The following is a 24,327-nucleotide window of genomic DNA, read 5'->3' on the forward strand; positions in this document are numbered from 1 at the left end:
TGTGTTTGACAGTACAGTAACAAGCACGTGCACATAATAGCCTTGTTATATCTGGTAAACCCTGAAAGTTCTGAAGCAATTCCTTCAATCTATACTCTGTCCTCCTCTCCTGTTTTCTAATTTTGTTCCTTGTATGAGTTCCAGGTGACTCCATCAACTTATAATATACTTCTCTTCTCATTAGGTAAATACTGTAGATTTATTTTATGAGAGAAACACATGCCATTATTGTTATCATGTGCCTTTAGGTGGAGTATACTTTCACATGGACACACCCATTTAATGAAAGGGGTACAGCACATGAGTTGATCATCAGCTGATTTATGACCCATTCAACCCCATGCACGCCTTGTCTGAATTTTACCCATACCGACCAGAACTCTACTAAGAGAAAAAGGAGACAGCCATACGATGGTCACACCTCAAATGGAGGTAGAGCGTAAAGCCCCCTTTTTAACTTCACAATAGGTAATTGATTAACTGATGGTAGGGTAAGATAAAATGATGGACTGCATGTTAAGTACATATACACACACACATACGCACACACACACACACTATGCACCAACATGCAAACATGCCTGTTCCTCTTACAGTAAGCAACACATAATGGCATCCATTAAGTGAGACCAAGAGTATATAATTGTAACCTATATAGTGTTGGTGAGACACATAAAGGCATGTGTGCTTGAGTAACCTACCAAATAAAGGTGCAAAGCGCCTTCTTGAACAAATGTACACATGCTAGATTGGTCCACTGAAGAAGCCATGATGGACTAAATGCCTGAGGCAAGTAGACAGGTAGATAATGAGCTTGAAGGAAAGATACTTACAGAATGCGATTGAGCAATACCATTAACTCATGAAGTTTTGATATACATAAATGCCAACTTGTTGAGCAACACACTAATGACAGGCATGCTGGTCCCTCTCACATAACACATATTGGCAAGCATGCCAACTCCCTTGAACAATGCACAAAATCAAGCATGCCGATTCTTCTTGAACAGTACCACTTGAACAGCACAATGGGAAGCATACCAATCCTTCCTGACTAACACATAAAGGTAAGTGTGCCAATCCTTCTTGAAGGTCAGCGTGCTAATCATTCTTGAACAAGACATAAAACTTGATATACATGTTTAGTATTGTGTAATATCAAGCACCACTAGCACCTCTTATTGTCATGTTAGCTATCCATTTATAAAAAGTAGACAAACTAGTATAAAAGTAATTTGAAAGATAAAGCATGGGAATAGAGATTGCTGAACATATCAAAGACATTCTGGATTTCTGCCCATTTCAGAATAGATAACACCGTCTTCTAAAAAGGCGCCATAACTTCTGCGTACTGTGGTTGACAAGACACAAGGTTTGGTTTATCAGATTCCTCGATAAGAGGCGATTCGATTCATGTGTAAGTTCTTTGTGTAATAATGAAGGCGATGCTAAAAAGGAGCCTTGTACCGCGAAATTTATGTGTCAGAATGTCCGTAAAAACATGATTTTCAACAGATCTCTGTAAACTAACCTGTTCAACAATTTGTGTGGTTGGAGTCTTATTAAGCATTCTTCACTGCTTAGAATGATACCAAATTTAGCAAATTTGGTTGAGGATAACAACTTGTAAATTGGGATTTTCCCACTGAGATAATTAAATTTTCCAATAGGTTAATGGGTTAATGTATGGAGAGCGTATTATGTCATTGTCAGCAGTAAATAACTGTTGCTATGGCAACATTTTCCTGTTTGTACGGTTGGAATTGGATAGAGAAATTCAAGGGCTTTCTTCTGTTGTAGAGCTGTACCGATAATCGGATCGGCCAAAATATCGGCCACCGATATGGCAATTTTTACCAATATCGGCATTGGTACAGAACAGTACGAGGACCGATATTCATACAGCAATAGTTTGTACATAAACGGTTTATACTATTGGTTTTCTACGTTATCTATGTGGCTGTTTAGTAGCAGTGGCTTATTGTTCAGTGTACAACCATATAAGCTATGGTACAGCAAGCGCTACGCTACGAGAAGCCGTACAAATACACACAATTCTAGTGTTTGTTGCTGGAAAGCTTATCAGTCTTAAGTAAATGAAGCAGTATATACCTTTGTAATATAAAAGAACAGTCACAGGATAACCAAGAAAACCTACTGTGCCAAGCCAATAAAATGCGGAGTAATGCAGAAATATCCCTTTGAGGCTCCATGGGAGTATGCATAAAAATGTTTGTGGGTGCCTAATTTTCTGGATTGCACAATAGAAATCCAAGTCACTATTACCACAGGCATAGAGTGAGCAATGAATATATCCACATGTTGTTGTAGAGTAAGTAACTGTACACTTTTGCATAGATAAACTACTGTATGACTTTTGTTTGTAATGCAAATATCGGATCGACTATCGGTTATCGGCTTCTTTTGGTGGTATCCATATCGGATATCAGTACATGCCAACATCCCATATCGGTACAGCTCTATTCTGTTGTGTGGTGTGCTGTAGAGATTTTGTGAGTAAAAGGTTGTAAATTAGTGTTTTTGTATGTAGTGTAAAATACATGCATTTTGCATTGGGCAACGAATGACAGGGAATGATGAGATCTTATTATCAGCTTGTTTTACCAAGCTGAGGTTTCAAAAAAGATATTAAACAGATATTAGATTTATCTAATGTATAGTTCTAAACTTTTAAGGGTTTAACCCAATATTTTGAAAACTTTTAATGTTGACCACCTGAAAATGCTGGATTTGACAAATCCCATACATATGTTTTGATATAAAAAAGTAAAGAAACAATAGTCCAACAATCCAGCATATTAAACACACAGAGATCTCTATTGGACTCAACTACACATTTACACAGGAGCATTCTCAGTGCTTAACTGCCCCTGATTTATGGAGAAACTACTGTTTTTTCCTTAGTTTCTACCATATCCATTGAGTCCAAATAGAGATCTCTGTGTGTTTAATATGCTGGCTTGTTGGACTCTTTTGTTTCTTTACTTTTTCATATCAAAACATATGTATGGGATTTGTTTCTACCATATCCATTGAGTCCAAATATAGATATCCGTGTGTTTAGTATGTTGGCTTGTTGGGCTCCTGTTCCTTTACCTTTTCAGCGATCTCTATTCCCAAGTTTTAGTTATATTACTACACAGATTATACCTTCATATTTAAATGGATACTCAAGGATATTACTAGCACATGTGACTTATGTGTTTATATAAAATGAACCAGGAAATATCCATGTTTTTTATGTCACACCTCGCGCATTTGAATTTAGCAGATTGATTGTTGGGGTGGATGTTGATCTGTTCTTCGTACTGTATGCAGCTAATTCTGTGTAACGGGCATAGCTTAGTTCAAATTAAAGTGAAGTGGTATTGTTGCTTTCCAGCAATTATGATGATTGTTTGATACATTGTGATGTTGCCATTGGCTTTATATGTGTGTTGTTCTTTTACATGAATTATGTTGCAAAAATGAGATTTTAAGTTTGAGTAATAAATCATTTAAAGAGATAGCTATACTACGGATCTATGGCTATACCATTACTGTTGAGAAGCTGTATGACCGATATATGGAAGTTATGTACACTAGTATGGCAAAAAATCCAGTGATGTTTTATCTTTCTGTTTGTGACTTTTAGCTGTAAGCATAATCATGAAAGCCTTATATTACAAAAGTAACTTCAAATGTAGCATTAAAAGTTTTTATTACCTGTATAGATCCCTCACACACATGCTAGAATTAGAAACTTATGTTAATGTACTATTTATGAGGCTTTTGTAGAATTACAATCAAGCTGTTATTAACACATTATACTGTGATGATAATTTAACCAAAATGTTTGCAAACTAACCATCTGTTTGATGGTTTCAGAATAACTTGTATTGTTGTGTACATGATACTGTTTGATTTCTTCAATGTTTGTGCCTGACATGCGTGCCTTTTCATCTACAATCCGTGTATTGTCGATCCTACTTACCTTAGACTTTTTTTGTCTGTTTCTTTTTATCCACTAAGCACTCGAGTGTTGATTTTTGTGTACCCCATCAATAGCTTCTTATGCTGGCTATCATGTTTACAGAGAATAAACCACAAAATATCTGTATTTTTGTGCCATGCCTCCTACATTTGAAGAGAGTAGATTGATTGCCGAGGCAGTTGTACTATAATCTTCAATCAAGAGCTCATGTATGAGCTCTTGTTTCTATGTAGCTAATGCGGTACATTTAATGGGCAAAGTGTAGTCGAAAGTGAAGTGAAAGTTATTTGCCAGCCAAATTAATGATTATTTGGGTATGCATTGTGGCATCCTGTTAGCTTTCTGATAAGTGTGATGTCATTTTATCCTTTAATATGGTATGCGTGGGTTCACTATTGTCTACAAGTACAAATGGATTTTAAATCTGAGTAACAATCATAGAAATTAAAAGTGTTAGACCTGTAAACATATTTTGATCTCTACCCTATACAAATACTATTGATTAACTATATGACTGAAGTATAGAAATTAATGTACTCTAGTATGGCATTTATAGTGGTGTACAGTACTGCTCAAATGCGATGTCGTCTTGTGAGAGTGCAAACGATTTAAATACTCACTAATAAATAGCGTGGCACTCGTTCCACATGCGAGTATTCACGGGAGTATGGAAAACCCGGAACGCTGGAACAACCCGGATCAACTGGAACAGCATTATTTTTGTGATTGGAGTCACATGCAGGCACTAGCATGCAAGATTATTAATACTACACAGAAGAATTTGTCTGCTAATATGTTCTGTAGCATTTATATAATCCTTACTTGAAACAAATCTGCAGGATGTAAGATAAATCAACAGAAAAGCAAGCATTAATTAGGATTAGTGCACGTAACCGTGCATCCTAAACCAACCCACAGGGGCGTCAGAGTAGGTCCAGCAGACCCGGCAATTGCCGGACCAATACTTGCCATAGTAAGATCGATATACTCTAATAGAGCAGTCAGACACTCTAATAGAGCAGTCAGGTACTCTAATAGAGCAGTCACTTGCTGAACTACACTGTATAAAAACCATATAAAAGGCAATCTAAGGATGTAGTACACCACTACAATCTGTGTGAAAGTTTTAGTTGCCTGACCAATCCAAGATTGCTTCCCACTCCCCTGACCCAGTTATCTCAGCTACACTCCATACCCTTAACTAATAACCAAATGATTTGAAAGATAATGCAACTTCTAGCTAGTACTGTGCTAAGTCGCTACAATCCATTTTTGTACTGAAGAATGCCTCTAATAAATTCGGTCATTGACCACCAGTAGGCTAGCTGGCTTGTGTTAAGTGTAGCAAACTATGTCTTGGGATTGTAGCGATTGTGTGGTTAGGAATGCTTAGATGAAGTTTTGCCTGAGAAAGATGGTTTTCAGATAAATGATTTAATGTGTATTCCAATTAACGATCACTCTCAAGAAAATTTGTGGTGTACCCTGCAGATTTGTTACAAGTAAGAATAATAGCAATGTTGTAGAGCATATTAGCAGACAAATTTTGATCATTCCACTGTGGGGTCTTTACAATCTGGCATGCTAGTGCTTGCACGTGATTCCAATTGCAAAAATAACACTGATCCGGGTTGTTCCAGCATTCCAGGTTTTCCATACTCCCAGTATTCACCCTGTTTCATTTGGGATGAATACTTGTGAGCGAAATGCCTTTTAATTATCAAGTTATTCAATTGCTTGCACTCTTGCAAAATGACGTTGCATTTGAGCAGTACCGTTGGTGACCTTTTTGTTCCACTGCCTTTTTATTTTTACAATTCCTATCATACTTATTCAAATATTCAAACACACTACTAGTATTTTTATTCTTTCTCACTTCTCATTATTCAGATAAGGGAGATCAATCACCAAAAGAATTAACTGAAACAGAAACACTGTTACACTTTAATGCTCGTGTTATTTCAACATTAAATGGAAATTATGCAAAAGTTGTAAGCCAAGTAAAGGACATTATTGACAAGAAAAACATTGATATTGAAAGTCTTATCCAAAACTTAAGTGCTTGTGATAGTACAAATCTTACAGTATTTTCCACTGATGAAGCATTTGTTAAAGTAACTAACACAAAGGAGCTATTCCATAAAATTATGAAGTACTGCAGCATGTATGACTATGAGTTGTTACTGGCACTGGTGGTGTCCATTGAATGTGAGGAATCTAAAAAGTTGTTAAATGATTTTACTGAGCAGCTGAGACATTCAGTTTTACAAAATCTTGATTTGCTGCCTGAGTTAAAAGATCCTAAGGTGTTACCTGGAACACATAAATTAATCATCAAATACATTGGAGGAAAATGCACACTAGAGAGCACAATATTCATCCGAAATGTTGTATATGAGTGTTTTCAACTTAAAAAAGTATCAATTATATTTAGAGGTGCAGAAGAAGGCTGTGTAGCTTTTGTATTTCAAATCTCAAGTGCTGTGAGATCTTATTTGCTACAGTACAAGGTTACTAATGAAGTTGTTGCTGTACTAGCTAAGTATAACATTACACATGTACTAATTGATGATGAAGAACTAAAAGTGTTAGTACAAGACCAGAAGGTAATTGATATTTAGAGTAGCCATAAGTAGTTGAGTCTTCTAGTTCAGGAATTAAAATGTAGAGACTGCATTTACGTATCATGCTTACAATAGTAAACTGTTTAGTGTGGATCACCTGTAGTGATAGATACATAACTTCAATAATATAAATTTTTCTGTATACAGGATGAGGCGTTTGTGTGGTCAAGCCATGATGCAGACTTAGGTAAGGACACATATTAACACTGCATACAACAGTAATCAATGCAATTGTAAGATGTGCATGTATAATTGGACACCTTGGACAGCGTAATAATATAGTGTTCTGATTATAAAAGATGTCCTGATTTTCCAGGTCATATTTTTTCTCATAATAAGAGGTCACAAGCAAAGTCCTTTACTGTCAAACTACAAGAATACTGCCAAAAATTTCAACTTAGTGATCCTGCTTACACAATAGTACCATTCAAAAGTGGTGGTGGATTTTACAGTAACGTCACTGTAACTGGTAGATCATATACTGGAACTGTTAGATTTGATGAAGAAGACACAATGGAGAGTGCTGCAGCTGAAGTTGCTATGCAATTGCTTCATTTAAGTGAGTGCTGAATAAGCATATGAATGTTACATGTGTGGTTGTATACAGTAGATTCCATCACTCTTGTCATGTAGGAAGCAACTTTCTTGGGGTTCCAACAAGTATCTCTTTCTGCACCTTGTAATATCCTTGTTGATAGCAGAGGAGAACCATGCTAAAATTGTATATTTTACAGGTGCCGCAAAATTATTTGAAATACTTATGCTACTATCAAGCAGTACAGTTGTATATTAGGGACCCTCCTAAAACAAACATGGTGCCCCCAAATCTGTCATCAGAAATCGTAGAAATATTTTGCTGACAAAAAGAATGTTTACAGAATAGTCTTAGTAACTCTGGATTCACGTCCCAGTAAACCAGTTAAAGCACCGAATATGTTATAGTTTCACTTTCAAGGGTTGAGCATTCAGTATACAATAGTATATGCAACTTCCTATAATAATGTGTTTAAGTTTGTGAAATATGGAAAATATGGCATGACAATACAGGTTAAGAGTTTTTCTGATTATTATAATCAGCTTATAATCACACTTTAGTGTTACATCTTTCATAATGCATGAACATGCCACATTGTTGTAGGTCAAACTCACCCTACAATGGCTGAGTTAGAGGAGCATGTTATACCATTAGTAGCTACAAAGTGGTATGGTCTTGGGCTGGTGTTACTTGATACAAGGTACAAAGATTTGTTAGATATTATGGAAAAGCAACACATGCAAGATATACAGCTCTACTGTAAAAGGATGTTCAGTAAATGGCTGGAGACATCTGATATTACTACTTGGTACCAGTTAATAGAAGCTACTAGATGTATTAACCAGAACAATGTGGCAGACAAGATTGAATCATATTTGTTACAAGGTGATTTTATTGTAGGTTTGTGTGTTTGTGTGTGTGTGTGTTTGTGTGTGTGTGTGTGTGTGTTTGTGTGTGTGTGTTTGTGTGTGTGTTTGTGTGGTGTATAGTGTATGCAGTGATGATAGATTTGTATGATGCCATAGGTATTGTTGGATCAAAGGGTGTAGCTGCCAGTAGTGGAACTAGCACTCCTAGTAAGTTGTGATCATGAATTCATGATATGTATTTTTTAACTGACAGTACAGAACCAACTATGAATGCATGTATGATTTTCCGAAATTGCTTTGTGAAAAAACGTTTTGGTATTTATGTGTGTACATATGTATATCTGTGTTTGTGTGTGTGTGTGCATGCATATGTGCGTGTGAGTCTACTGTACAACCTCATTTGCACCTATTTTTGTCTTAAACGCACCATATAAATGTATGTTTTGTTTTAAAGTTGTTAAATTGCTGGTTTAAACTGTGAAAAATTTCTAAGAATATTTAAATACTTTTTACTTGGGCTCTAAAAGTGCTAATGATTATAAAGCCTTACATTACTGCCATTTAGGCTACCTGCACCTGGAATAGTACAATGCTTTAAATTTAAAGAAAGTGTGTTGTGCTTGCTTCCAGTGGCAGATCTAGATGAGTTTCTGTGGTTTTGGTGTTTAAAGTTAGCTCGATCAATAGCAGTCTAGCTAGTAGGCCCAGGTCTATTATGCTCAAAATTTACCTATTATGCTTTTGAGCAGTGCTCAAAAATCAAGGCTATTATGCTTTCAAAATCAAGGTACTGCTTGAGAAATGGCTATTTTATTAAAGCACATTAGTGTTTCCTGATTGCTGTATTAGAGTAAGTGATTGCTCTATTAGAGTATCTTGACCTTATTTTTACAAAGTGTGGATGACCAACCAAGAAATGATTAGTTAAGTTATTTTGTATGTTTCTAAATATGAAATGCAGTAATAATGTGCATTGGTGGTGATCATTTGCTTTCTTTCAGATGCATACATTACGCATTTTAATTAAATTTTCAAATATTGCCCCTATTGTGCTAGCATTATGCTTGATGCTATTATGCTTTAAATTATGCCAGCATAATCAGCCGGGGCCTACTAGCTAGCTTAATAGTTATGTTATTGCTGTGTTGACAATTTACCATAAAGCCAACTACTATAATACAATTCCCTGACTAACTTCTATTATACCAAACCCTCACAATCCTTTACTTTTCACCTCTTATAGAATAACTACTCTAATAGAGCAATCAAGGCTTCAGTTTAGGCCACCGTTATATTTTACAGCTTAAAGCATTAAATTTACGGTAATTATAAATAAAAGTATCCAACATTGCAGTGCTTTTTAAATCTCAAACTTGGGGGTGTCCCTCCAGACCCCCTCATTTTTTATTCTTAGCTATACAATACAAACAATACTTACACCATAATATAGTGGAAAACTTTGGTGGAGTTGGTGATAAGTGAATTAAATTGGTGATTAAACATTGGCAAATCTTACAAGATTGGTAGGAGAAATTGGTGAATCCGAACATGCTTTTGCAGAAATTATCATCTAATCATCGCAAAAAGGACAGTAAATTTCAGAAATTATTCTGTAACTTGGTGTGCACTTACAGAAGAGATATTGCATGTAATGGAATGGAATCTTGCATGGTGTCATGTTTACATTTGAGTAAATGATCCATGGCTACCGTGAATATCAATTAATCTGGGGAACACCTGCTGTTGAAAAAGAACTTGACTACTGTTGTGAGTTGGGAAACAGCCATGACTCGTATATGCTGTAGCTGTTAAGAAAGCGATTGGCAGAGAAAAAAAGGGTTGTTGAACATATATCACACAGAATATTGATGGCCATTTGTTCATTGTTTATTAGAAGACGGGTACAATTTATTGTATAGTAGTGTAAAGTAGAAGGTATTCTACCAATTTATGTACCTCAAGTGTTTGTTAGCACCAGTAGTTGTTGGACGGCATTTTTTTTTCAGTTTGATAAAATTTGGAGAGTAATACTTTGGAAAATCATGGTTTATTTTGCCAAATTCACCAATGTTTTCCACTATACAATATATTATATCTTCATTCTACATATAGATATGTGAGCACTAGTATTGAGTATTTACAAAAGTACAGTTCAGTACTATCTTGTATGTTCTATGGATAAATTTTAATTTGTACATGTACGTATGACACATCTACATAATAATGCATGTATTACACATTGTTAATAGCAAGAGTTAATAATTGAGAGGAGAGTGTCCAACACAATACAGAGATGATTCAGCGTGATTCAAAGGGATTCCTCTGTAAAATTCTGTGATTTGTAGTATATTCTATATGTGAAGATTGCTTTAATCATCACATTTCTTTGTTCTTCCCATGTGCAATCATCACATTTCTTTGTTCTTCCCATGTGCAATCATCACATTTCCTTTTTCTGGCCATGTGCACTTGTTAACACGTCTGAGAGAATCCCTTTGAATCACACTGAATCATCTGTATTGTGTTAGACACTCTCCTCTCCACTATTATGACTGAATTCCAAAATGACGCCACAATATAAATGGCGACCTCTATTTGGGGGACTTAAATAGTTTCGTTGGATTAATTGTGTGTTTGTGAGAGTGAAATCGGACTGCATTTTGTTATGGATGCGTATAATTGTGTCTTATCTGATTCTACATCTGAGAAGTGTTTCGATGGAGTTCCCCAGCCGTTTTTGTGTGAGAATTCAACCGAAGAAAACAAGTCAGTTCCGAGCTCAATTCTCGACTCAGTTGAAGAGGGTCCTAGGCCAAGTGTTTCTCGAGGTGGTCATCGCCACTATACTGCTAAGCAAAAGGCTTGGCGCGGACAATACTGCTGTGTGCCCTTATGCCATAGTTCTTCTGGGGAGAAGGCAGAGAGGGAGCGTTTAGGGATGCAAAGATTATCTTTTCATTCATTTCCTGATGTCTCTAGCGACAAAGGGAAAATGTGGATAGCAAAGATTCGTCGAGATCCTGGACCAGATTTTGTGATAAACAGTAATACGAAAGTCTGCTCTCTTTATTTCACTCTCGATGACTACATTAGTGGTGACGTATTACACTCTGCAAGACGAGTATTAAAGGCAACTTCTGTACCATTCGTGTTTCCTTGGACTAGGGAAATGCAGCAGCGAACAACAACTACATCTCGCTTAGCTGCCTCTGTGTACCAAAGAGCAGACATGATTGAAACTCGTAGTGAAGGGCAAGGTACACCAGTGGATAGTGACTGGTCAGGAGAAAATTTCATGGAAGTTGGAGGAAATAGTATTGATGTTGCTGAAATGCAAAGGAGGATAGATGAACTTCAGGTAAAATTGTCTGAAGTGGAGAATGCTTTTCAAAGATCTTTATTCCGTTTGGAAAACATCTGTGACAATGACGAATTAGTAAAATTTTACACCGGGTTTTCCGATTGCAACACTCTGATTGCATTTTACGAGGAGGTTTTGGAAAGTGATGCAAAGGTAATGTGGCAATGGGAAGGAAAGAACAGTAAAGATGATTATGATGATACAAAAACTGGCCGAACATGCAAACTTCCTCTTTTGGAACAGTTTTTTAAAACTTTAGTTCGCCTTCATTTGGGACTACTAGAATTGAACTTGGCCAAAAGGTTTAGAATTTCAAAATCTTCTGTATCCAGAATTGTATCTACATGGATCAATTTGATGTTTCATAGTTTGAAAGCCCTTGAGCGTTACCCACGATGGCACATAGTCAAAAAATACATGCCAGAAGTTTTTAAGAAGGATTATCCTAACACAAGGCTGATCATTGATGCAACAGAATTTCCAATTGAAAGACCTTCATCATTGCTACCACAGTCCTGTACGTTTTCCTCGTATAAAAACAGAAATACAGTCAAGGTTCTTGTTGGAATTATGCCAAGTGGAGTTGTAACATTTGTTTCTCCAACCTATGAAGGGTCTATCTCAGATAGGAAACTAGTGGAAGTTAGTGAGCTGCTAGATTTGCTTGAGACAGGTGATGAAATCATGGCAGACAAAGGATTTCAGATACAAGATTTATTGGCACCACTGGGTGTTAGATTAAACATTCCCCCATTATTGAACTCGAATACACAGATGCCAGTAGATGATGTTTTCCACACAAGAAAAATTGCTCATTTACAGATACATGTAGAGAGAGCTATCGGACGTGCAAAGCAGTTCCGTATTCTACAACACACTCTACCCGCATCAATGTGGGACTCAATAAATGAACTTGTGTATGTTTGCTTTATGTTAACAAATTTTAGTCCACCTTTGGTAGCATAGTGTATGTAGTTATTTATTATTCATAATAATATTATTATTGATCATGAGTTGTACATAAATAAATAAATAATGGATTTTGAAAGCAATGATGTAGTACTGTATATTTACATTAATATGTTATATTTACATTGATAATGAAATAGTTGAATCATAATGATTAACACCATTGAATATAATGACTAACGGAGTGGGGGTCATAGTCCATTGTACGCTTAATTCTTTACACTTGATAGGAATAAATATACCTCCCTTCATCTTGGGTAAAGGAGGTGGTTGGCATGGGAATCTTCTTGCGTAGCTGCCATCGCTGGAATTGTCGGTGATCACAATAACGTCTCGGTGTAGTGCAATGGCTAGTAATCGCACTTCCATGTCACCACCCCATTCAGTTGGATCCATCACACGTTCCTTCTTTTCCAGCCATTGGACTACAGACAGACCTTCTTCCAAACGGACACAAGGATGCTCATTCATCATTTTGTGCGCCACCTGTCTTAAATGGTTACTAACCAACTTGTCGCCACAACTTGACTTCGCAATAAAACCAGCCTGGTGTGCAATAGAATGGTAGAGACAGCTACCGTCTTCATACACAGAGTGCCTTGCCAAATTCAGATTTTTAAGCACTGTATACAAGGGCATCCTCTTTTGCTTAAGTGAGTCAATTTTTTGAAACACTACATCATCACATACAGACTGCTCACTATCACACCGCTTCACACTAACAGATTGCTTCCCACCAACAGACTGCTTCTCACGAACAGACTGCTTCACACCAACAGACTGCTTTACATCAACAGACGGCTTTACATCAACAGACCTCTTCTCACCAACAGACTGCTTCACACCAACAGACTGCTTCACATCAACAGACAGCTTCTCACTAACAGACTGCTTCACACCAACAGACGGCTTCTCACTGACCGACTGCTTCTCACCGACCGACTGCTTCTCACTGACCGACTGCTTCTCACCAACAGGCTGCTTCACACCAACACTCTGCTTCTCATCAACGGACTGCTTCACACCAACAGACTGCTTCTCATCAACGGACTGCTTCACAGTAGCTGATGATGGCTCATCATTGCTCGATGAATTCATAAGCTTGGAATTATCTGCCACCTGGACTAAAGTCAATGGTTCGATGTTTCCATTTTGTTCAATACTACTTCGTATGATTACACAGGGAGCCATTGCTGGCAAATAAGTATTGAAATAAAAAGAACGTGCTTTAGAAATAGCTGCTATCATAAATTGCTCCTTGTACAGAATACGCTGCACAAACAACTCACCTACTGGTGACCAAACAACAAAGTCGCACCAAGGGAGCTTAGCCACATGCATTTGAGTCTGGATCTGATAATAATATGCATGAGATTCTGACAAACCAAATTTGCCATTCTTTTCTTGAATACAAAATGAGGTCTTCTCTCTGCAAACATCTACAATCGACTTCTGCTTACACAACATTGGACATTTCACTTCTAAACACCCTTTACTATAACCATTGCTCTGAGAAGGCTCAAAAATAATCCCATCAGGGCTAGCTGCCAGCCAAGGTTCAGAAGAATCCACAAACAGACCACATGGTTCAACAGTTGTTTCTGCTCCATTCAGTTTACGGTGGTTCTTATAGGATTCAATGGCATATTGTTCGTGCCTGATACCATAATGCATGGCTGCACTGATAGCAGCAGTAGGGGAAAGCTTCTTCGAAAGGAAAGATTTGCAGCTAGTACTATCTTTTCTATGGCAGACTTCCTTCATCATAGATGCAGTGATCCTAAGTTTGCATTCACGGTGCCAAACTTCTGAGTCAGACTGAGCCCTTGTATCAATTTCCAGTTTATGTATAGCTGTCATATCAATAGAAACATGATTGTAGTACAACGACTTTGCTAAATGATTAATGTCGGCAGAATCATTATGCTTTTCAGTTGGGTGTTCATCCATACCACACAGGGAATATTTATGGTCATGCTGGACAAGCAGTTGCTTAGCTACAAGTTCTTCTTGAAATTGACGCTTCTTTTCAGCAGCTCGTGACAACCTCTCTTCCTTTTCCTTCCTAAGGAAGTCTTCTCTGCTCTCTAAGGGGGCAGGCTCATCATCAAGCATTTGCAAGTAACCGGAGGTCCTATACATGCTTATCAATGACTTGGTTTGAGCCGCCTTCTTCAATTCACTCAGTGTTCCTGCTGAACGTAGTGCTTTCTCAGCTGATTGTACCTTTTCATCCTCTATAACAAATAGTCTCTCTCTAAGGTGACGTGCCTTGTTTGGGTCAATCAGTCTTCTTGATGCTGGACGGCAGTCCCATTTATTCACAGAATGCAGTTTGGGTCTTTTCTCAACACCATAGACTTTCTTAGTTAAAGTCACTTCATCTGTAGGGCGTCCAACTACATGTTGTGGATTGGGTCGGTTCCACACTTGAAGCCGTTCTGTGCATCCTTTTTTTTCTTCTTCTTGTAAACCACTGCTTACATAGTCCTCCAAACAATAAAGTGTTGCGATTGCATGATTGCAACACCCAGAGAGCCCAGCAGGACAAGTACAATAAGCTGTCTTAAATGTACAAGATGACTTGCATGCAAGAATGGTAACATGGTAAAAAACCTTTTTCATCGATGCTAACACTCTAGATACAACACAAACACCATTTTCCAGATGTGGCATTGGATGAAACTTCAAGTCTTGAACATGGCCATCATGGAAAATCTATAAGCTTTGTCCAGCGTTCTAGTGTACTCAGCTTCCATGTAGAGCTCTTCAGCAGACTCCTTACTGCTGTCTTCTTGCAATGACATATGGGCCCTAAAATCTGCTAAATTTTCCAGGTAGTTAACTTTCTTCCTCGGCACTTTCCTTTCAACTGAAAACTTGAAAATTGCATTGAATGAAATTTGTGGAATGTCAACTAAACTCTCTGTCCATTGAGGATCAGTGGTGTTTGGGAGTGACTCTAATAATGTCGTCAACTGGGATGAACCTGAGGGCTCTGATTCCATTCTTTCACCCGCCATGTTTAAAAGCTTTTTTCGAGTGTTCAAACCCTTGTTCGGGTCAACAAGCAGATGATCCCACCAAAACTTGATGTAGCATTCAACCCTACATAAAAAATACGGGTAGCTAGTAAACATGTACATTTGGAGCTGAGCTCGCCACTGTGGATGCAGCGAGCAAGCAGCTGTTTTACAAAAGCAGTAATACCTTTCTACTAGTTCCGGTTTCTTTCAACTTAAGGGAGCACCTCTACATGATAGCCATCTCTTTAGTTTAGCAACAGTTAGTTCGCTAGGTTTTTTTCCGTGCAAGGAAGCACCGGAAATATCACCTTCCTCCAAAAGATACAAATCGCCATCGTCACCATGGCCATTGGCGTTGAATTCTTTCATATCTTTGCCACTTGCCTTTTCTAGCTAGTTCAAAACCGAGCAAAACACAAATTTAACAACTTTGTAGTATAGCGAATACATAAGAGTCCCCCAAATAGAGGTCGCCATTTATATTGTGACATCATTTCGGAACTCGCTCATTAACTCTTGTTAATAGTTAATATGTGTTTGTATAGATCAGCCATTGAACCAGCTATTAATGCAGTTATCGGTTTCATCGGCATTAAAAACTGGAATAGCAATTATTGTTTCTAATGACTATGCTAATGACAACACTGAACTTACCAAACTACATGGAACTCACAAAGATGCTGACAAGATGTTTAATGCCTTCTACCAACTAGGATATGCAGTTTTTCATTGCAAAAATATGACTTATTATGAGTTGACTGATTTTATTGATCATATTGCAGCTTTACTACCTATTATTTCATATGAACATTTTGCTTTTGTGTTCTGTGGTTATGGAGCACCTGGTAAAGAACATCATGGTTATGATAGAGAAAATGAAAATAGCAGTGGAGAAGACGAGGGTAGCAGTGGAGGTGAAGACAGCAGTGGAGAAGGTGAAGAAGATTGCAGTGTGGTAAAATGTTTAGCAGAAGATAACCGTGGACGATTATATACTCAAGAAGGATGGACTTTCAGTGTAGCAGAAATATTAGATTACTTCAATGCATATAAATATCCAAAATTGCTCATCTTTAGTTTATGTCCAAGTTTTATTTCAGGGTCAAAATGGTCTGGTCACGATGAATTCTTAGATCCTGATCATTACTCTAAAGATAACAACTTTCTAGTTGTTTATTCAACACTATCAAATTATAGAGAATTGCAGTCTGGTAGTGGTAGTGTATGGATAGAACTATTGAGTGAAGCTATTCAAAAACAGAATAATGATATTGCATTAATTTTACATGATGTCAACAACAGATTAAAGGAACTTTGCAGTTTCCAAACTCCATTTGAAGCTCCTCATTCTAATAACTTGTTGGAAAAGCCTGTGAAACTTTCAGCAGAACTTCCCATTGGTAATGTTAATGTGTTGTCAATATGCATGTGTGTGTACCTAGAGCCCATAAGTGCTGAAGTATTAATGGGCTCTTGTGAGTGTAGACGAAAAATTGCATAGTTTTATGATTGGTATGTTTTCTTCAACAACAGATCCTCAGCATCACACAATGCAGCCATTGTGGCCTGACGTATCGTTGTATGCACCAATAATGTCACAAGTATCTACAGCAATGTCGACTACTGCTAAACTACAGAAATATTACCAAGAACCTCATCTGAGTGGTCCAGAGCTCATTGTTCCACCAGTACAAGGAAGTAGTGCACATAACTTCGTAATCACTGATGCAGATAGATCACACACTGAAGCTGTTAGACTTGAAGAAGAAGAGGAAGTAGAGAGTGCTGCAGCTGATGTTGCTGTTCAACTGCTTAATAACCTTAGTGAGTTGTAAAAAAAAAATGTATTCACTGAATGTAGTTGAGTATTACCATCATCATTTTACTATTACAGTGCTTATTATAAAGTACAGTAGTACTTAATAAGTAAGGATTTGTAAAAATGATATGGCTTCATAATTATTTTTGCATGTATATACTAGCCTTGCAATAAATTTTACTTGAAAAACCACATAGAATGCATTAGTACTACTGTGATGATGCTGTATCTTGGAATAAATTGAGAAGTCAAATGTTTTGATGTACAGTAATTAAAAATTCTGAAATTGTCTGCCTGCCTTCCTGCCTGCCATCTGCTTGCCATAAGACCTGGTAGCGCTAGGTGTATGGATCCAGAAATTTCAGAAATCCAAGGTAATGACAACAGATTCACGATAGTCTCACATGGCCAGACCCTATTTTCTCAGGGTGGTGCTTATTTTCAATTGAGGGGGTGCTTATAATAGAAAATTGATAAGCGCCACCCCGAGAAAATAGGGTCTGGCCACGCAGGACTAGATTCACAAATCTTTTGTTCCAATTATGTTTTGTCCACTGTACTATGCTTCATCACTCATTGGCCTTCCTTGTTCTTTCCAAAGGACAATTGCATACCTCTCAACTGTCATTCGTCCGGCATGATTCTCATGATTTGAGGTGCAATCTCATGCTCTCATGTCCAAGGTATTGAATCTCATGCCTACAAGCATTGTAGCTTAATATCCACAAAACACTCAGTATTAGAATCAATAAAGTCTGTAAATCTTTGGAAGTTTATGTATTTGTACATAGTTTGTGTCACATGATCCTTCTCGTGTGATTCCTGGTATTTAAACGACGAAATGGCACTCTGAATTAAGACATGGTCATGTATACGGAAGGCGCCAGACACCTAAAAGAAACAAAATGTACTAGCTAAGGTAATTGAGCTGTATTCAGGCAGTAAACCAGTATCTTTGAACAAAAAAGAATGTTTCAAAAAACTTCAGGTGTAAAATATGGATAGTCACGTAGTTTGTATGGGCACTGTACATGTTCTTCCAATACAGGTATGGGTGTCTATTATCTATGACTCGGTATGTGTTTTTAATTGTATGCTCGGCATACATTTCTATTCTACTATAGATGTTGTTGGATCAGAAAGTGTAGCTACTGGTAGTGGAACTAGCACACCTAGTAAGTTGTTGTAATCAGGCTATGATATATTGTAATTTGTATATCTTATTTGTGTATCTTATTTATATAAGTATTTGGTGGAAGGATGTGGTGCTATGTTGCATGATGCTGTGTACCTTTGTTGTAAGGTTGCCACTGCATTGAAATGTGGTTGGAAAATGTTGCTATACAATTAATCAAGCTAAAAGCATTCAGCTAGCCTCCATTATTTATTATTGTCAGAGTGAATATCTGCAGGCGAAGGCCAAGAAATAAATGTAATGGTGTAAATTGCCAGATTTGTAGAGGCTGCAATCTAAATTTACTACTTCTAAACTGCCATAAATTACAAACCGTACAATATACTGATAGTTAAAAGACCACCATTAAGAGAAATAGTACGCAGGTGTGGATAAATGGCTAATAAAACCAAGTGCTATATAGCCATTATTATCAAACAGTATGGTAGTACTGTTTAAGTAGGAATCCCCTGAAATGACGCGCGCCGCCAAAATATTGCCTTTAAAAACCATCTTAGAAACTTCTTACACGACGAAAATCACCTTTACGGAATAATATTAGTCCATCTAGCATCAAATGTAGTGTTAAAAACAAGAAAACACTTACTGGCAGCCAGGTATAGAATTAAAAAAAAAATTCAAAATTCGAAATTTCGTCTCACTCACTGCGGTCTCATTCACTCACTGACCACAGTCGCAAGCCTAGAGCCCAAATGAAGCAGTGCAAGATCACCATTTTACGGCACAACAACAAACTCACCAGTGGGATGTGCCTTTTGGGGTTCCGATGAGTGTGCGCCTTGTCTTTTCTTTCATTTTCAATCAGGTTGCTTGTTTTCTTCTTCATCCAACGAAACCATATATCAAGGCATTAATTTTTCATATCAACACTTTCTTTACGCAGCGTAATAGATGCCACAAAATTATTTAAGGAGCTTAGACTACCGTACGCAAGGAAATTTTGACGTCAAAAAAATTTGACGAATTTGACGAATTGGTTTAATTCGTCAAATTTAAATTTGTCAAAATATTTAATGTTTATAAGCACCCTTAAAAGTACAGGTTTTGCTTACAATTTCTTGATTTTCGTCAACATTTTATTCATCAAATCTGCTGAAGTCTGAATTCGTCAAATTTTTTTATGTCAAAATTTCCTTGCGTACGGTACGCTACTGTACGGATGTACCAGTACTCCACGATAGGTCACAACATCACGCCCATTCTTATTCTACGTATTATCGATCTATCAATCAAGACCGCCATGACCACGCCCCTTTTACGCTAGCTGTATTTGTGACCACACACCTCAAGTTGGTAGGCTGATTCGAGATACTCTAGTCTAATACTATGAATTGATCGAAACCACGATGACCACACCCCTTTTTGGGAAAGCATGCATCTTTGCAGGCTGACATGAGATACTCCAATACAGCTGTCACCCTAATAGAACAGTCACATGTTTATAGCTAGCTGTATGCTTTATCAAAAAACTAAACAAACTAGTAAATTAAAAATGATCAATTTATAACTGAAGTAGGAATCCAAGCGATAAAAATTAGTGAAAGAAGAGATGAACAATGGTAGCTATTACAGTATAGCTCAGTGGGAAATCCCTACTTTGGCGTGGTATAACAATTATTTTGTGTTCAATGCCAAAGTAGGGATTTTCCACTAGGCTATACTATAATAGTTACCATTGTTCATCTCTTGTTTCACTACTTTTTATTGCTTGGATTCCTACTTTGTTTATAAATTGATCATTTTTAATATACTTTATTATATAGTACTTGTTCCTCATCTCTAGGTGTAGCAAAAATGATACGGGTGGGAGGTGATTATTTGATTATTATATATACATTCAGTTTTACTGGATTGTTTTATTAGAGCTCGGATGACTGCTGGATTAGTGTAACTCAAACTTGAAAGCTGAAAAGGCTATGCAAACAGTGAAACAAGATTGGAGGGGCTCCAACCTCTTTAGTTACCCTTCTGCCATGTTTACATGTACCTTAATACTTGGCCATTACGTGTCTCCTTTTAAAAGTGTTCTATATCAAGTAGGAATCACAGAATTGAAACCTAATGGTACAAGGGAGGTCAGTCACATAAATTTAGATACCTTTACAGTCAAATATTGCTTATAATAAACACATAAACTTATTAACAGATGAAGCAGTCATCTCAAAGTCTGGTTTTCAGATGCTCGAGTAACTATACAGATACACATATGCATGTACACACATGAGGCCACTTACTTGAGATATGTGAAAGTATAGCAGCACCCTACTATAAAATATTACAAAGTGATGTTGTGGGTGCTTGTGGTTGATTTCAAAATAATTATAGCAGTTGTGGCAGTGAGACAATCAGTGTTAATGTGAAGGGCACAAGAAAAGGAACGATTAGACATAGAATTTGAGTTGTGATACTTTAACTACATATTTAAGACTTCTTATTTTTCTGTTAATGCAGAATTTTACATTTCTTGTTTTGTATATAGGTCAGTCACTGAAGCAGCCATTAACAGAGTTGTTGCTTTCGTCATCATCAAAAATTGGAGTAGCTGTTATTGTTTCAAATGATTACGCTAACAATGACACTGAACTTACAAAACTACATGGAACTCACAAAGATGCTGACAAGATGTTTACAGCCTTCTCTAAACTAGGATATGCAGCTTTTCATTGCAAAAATATGACCTATTATGAATTGACTGATATTATTGATCGCATTGCTGCGTTACTGCCCTTTACTTCTTGTAAACGTTTAGTATTTGTGTTTTCTGGTTATGGTGCACCTGTTAAGCTGTATGAAGATGAAGATAGCAATGGAGAAGATGAAGACAGCAGTGGAGAAGATAAAGAGAACAGTGGAGAAGAAGATGATGAAGATACCAGTGGAAAAAACCCTACAGAAGATAAGAGCGGACAATTGCACACTCAAGAAGGATGGACTATAAGTGTAGCAGAAATATTAGATGCTTTTGGTGCATACAAGCATCCAAAGTTTCTTTTATTTAATTTATGTCAAACTTTGATATCAGGCTCAGAATGGTCTGGTCATGGTAACTTCTTACATCTTGATAATTTCTCCGAAGGTGATAACTTTCTAGTTGCTTATTTAGCATTACCATACAGGGAATTACAGTCTGGTAGTCTGTGGATAGAATTATTGAGCAAATCTTTTCAAAACGAAAACAATGATATCAAGATCATGTTAAGTGATGTCAGCAGCACATTAAGAGAACTCTACAGCTCCATTTCTTTATTTGAAACTCGGTTTGATTACAAGTTGACAGACACTGTGAACTTTTTGGCTGAATCACCCAGTGATGTACCAATACCATTACAAGCATCTATAACAAAGTCAATGATTGCTAAGCTACAAGAATACTGCCAAGAATATCAACTTGATGATCCTGACTACACAATACTACCAACACAACGTGGTGGTGGGTTTTACTGTGCAGTCACCATAGCAGGTGAATCATGCAATGGAGCTATTAGACTTGATGAAGAAGAGGCGAAGGAGAGTGCTGCCGAAACCTTTTTTCAACTGCTTATTACAAGTGAGTCATAACGAGTAATATTTGACATACACATGCACTTACTAGGTGTGCTGCTTAGTTAAGCCTGTACCAGCTGTTTCAGCAAAGCCAGAAATGCATGTCTCAAGGTAGGTGCATCGTATGCACATTTATGAGTCTACCAGAAATAAAAAAAGACTGACTAGGCACCGGCCGATTATGCCGGCATAATTTAAAGCATAATAGGTGGCCAAAAGCATCAAGCATGATGCCAGCATAATAGGGACGATGTTTGAAAAATTAATTAAATGCGCAATACGTGCGCCTGAAAGAAAGCAAATATTCACTGCCAATAGTATTATTAGTGCATTTTATAATCAAAAAACACTTAATACAACTTATTAAACCGTTTCTTTGTTGGTTATTCACACTTTGCAGAAATAAGATCGAGATACTCTAATAGAGCAGTCAGGAAAGGTTGATATATTCTAATAAAACAGTCACTTCTAGAGCATAATTTTGATTTCGAAAGCATAATTTTGAGCATAATAGGCTTAATTTTTGAGCAATGCTCAAAAGCATAATAGGTAAAATTTCGGGCATAATAGGCCGGTGCCTAAGACTGACCCAGTAATGTGGCAGAGCAATAGCAGTCTAATTAGGTCAGTAGTGCTTCAATAGTTCATCTAACAGTTGCTGGTATAAAAACTGTGTTTTGATTTTTCTATGAAAATAACACCTTGTCAGATCACCTACAGGTGTATGTTACCATTATTATTAGACTCTATTTAGGCTGTTTTAGGTGGGTAATAAATCTCGTATACTCCACCTTGTTTTCTAATATACTCCATGCCTTCAGGCACAATATAACATATGCTCAAAACTAGATTTATCCAATCAGTATGCATTTTTCAAATGCAGTGATGTAACAAGGGCGCTTACTTTGTCATGTGAGTATGCATAGTTGCCATGGTGTTAGTATTATTGCAAGAAAACCAGCTGCTTTTGCCAAGCCTACAGCAAAAAACAGCTGTGGATGAGGTATATAAGTAATCTGAGTGTAATGTGAAATAGAGTCTAAAGCAGTTATACGGGCACAATGTGGAATCTATAAAATTTATAAACCCTCAGGCCCTTAGTAGCGCCCTCGCTTCGCTCATGAACTACAGCCTGGGCCTTCAGGTTTATAAATTTCATAGGCTCCACATTGCTATATTTTCTATGCTTTAATACCAGCCATTGCATTTCTTATAAGTTTAGGATCATTATTCATGTGTGCTTTACAATCAATTTTATTATTAGGAAGCTGAATAACTGGCAGTGTGATCAAAGCAGTGTTGTAGACTAGTGCATCTCTTTATTATGACTTTTGTACCCAAAGTTTTGTAGTGATATCATTGATTTTATATGTACATAATTTAATGTAAAATGCATGGTTTTGAATTTTAGCTATATAGAGCAGTTTTATTATTAATGTAGTACCTTGAATAGTTAGCATTTCACCAATTACGCCAACACAGTCTGGTGTCTATATATCTAAGTATTGCACAGGTGTGTGGTAAACATTTATTTGTGTTCGCATGAGGGAGAGATTCACAGCAGAGTCAGGAGTGCTGCCATTAACCTCCTGTGGTGCAGACCTTGCAGAATCAGGGTATAATTTTCTTGAATTGTCCTCTTGTACAGGTTAGTCCTACATCATACATATACCATGTTTTCCATGAGTCACTGGCTCAGGTTGTTACAATTATTACACATAGATCTATGGCTAATCTGCCGTCCTCTCGCCTGGCCTAAATTTCAATAGCTTATATATGTGTTATATGTCCCCTGGCTGGGTAAGTGTGTACATACCTTTAATGGAGAGTTGAGGCAGATCTCAAGTGCACATCATGTACAATGATGATCTCCTTATGTGCATGTTTGTGTGTGTGTCAGTGTGGTACAGTAAGTGCATATGGGCATACACGTACACACGTGTGTATATATGGGTGCATGTTTTTGCAAATATACCAATTGAACCATTGTATGTATCAATCACATGATTGTAGAAGAATGTTGGCCTGCTCAAAAGTTTGCCCAAAATGCTTTCAGAAATTTCCCAAAACTTTTACATAATATTATGCATAACTCTTGATATGCTTGCATTATGCTCCTAGGTCAGCAACATTAACATTTTAATCAGCAAATGCTCTACTAGAGTATTTCACTACAAAGTGATTGTACTGACCCCAGATTGTACATGTTCAGAGCATCGATCTACTCTACAGTTTCCACGGACTGCTCTATTAGGGAGTATCAAATATCATTTGAAATAATATATCTACGTACCTAATATACTAGCATTATGCTGGCATAGCAATACAGCCTATTATGCTTTTTATTATATGCTGGCATATTTGACAAAGGCCTAGAAGAACAGTTAAGAAT

At 37.1% G+C, this 24,327-nt stretch overlaps 1 protein-coding gene across 1 annotated transcript in view; it reads left to right on the top strand.

Moving 5' to 3' along the window:
- The window catches only part of LOC136238397 (uncharacterized), a 62,725-nt gene extending 39,324 nt beyond the window's left edge, over positions 1-23,401 (top strand). The window contains exons 4-14 of the mRNA XM_066028846.1: positions 5,885-6,600; positions 6,766-6,805; positions 6,935-7,177; positions 7,757-8,038; positions 8,179-8,229; positions 15,924-16,778; positions 16,912-17,202; positions 18,322-18,372; positions 20,872-21,939; positions 21,985-22,046; positions 23,200-23,401. Coding sequence (XP_065884918.1) covers positions 5,885-6,600; positions 6,766-6,805; positions 6,935-7,177; positions 7,757-8,038; positions 8,179-8,229; positions 15,924-16,778; positions 16,912-17,202; positions 18,322-18,372; positions 20,872-21,939; positions 21,985-22,001 — 3,614 coding nt within the window. The 3' untranslated portion in view covers positions 22,002-22,046; positions 23,200-23,401. The remainder of the gene's footprint in view (positions 1-5,884; positions 6,601-6,765; positions 6,806-6,934; positions 7,178-7,756; positions 8,039-8,178; positions 8,230-15,923; positions 16,779-16,911; positions 17,203-18,321; positions 18,373-20,871; positions 21,940-21,984; positions 22,047-23,199) is intronic.
- Positions 23,402-24,327: the final 926 nt, after the last annotated feature.

The sequence above is a fragment of the Dysidea avara genome, chromosome 11, assembly GCF_963678975.1.
Source record: "Dysidea avara chromosome 11, odDysAvar1.4, whole genome shotgun sequence".
Lineage (NCBI taxonomy): Eukaryota > Metazoa > Porifera > Demospongiae > Dictyoceratida > Dysideidae > Dysidea > Dysidea avara.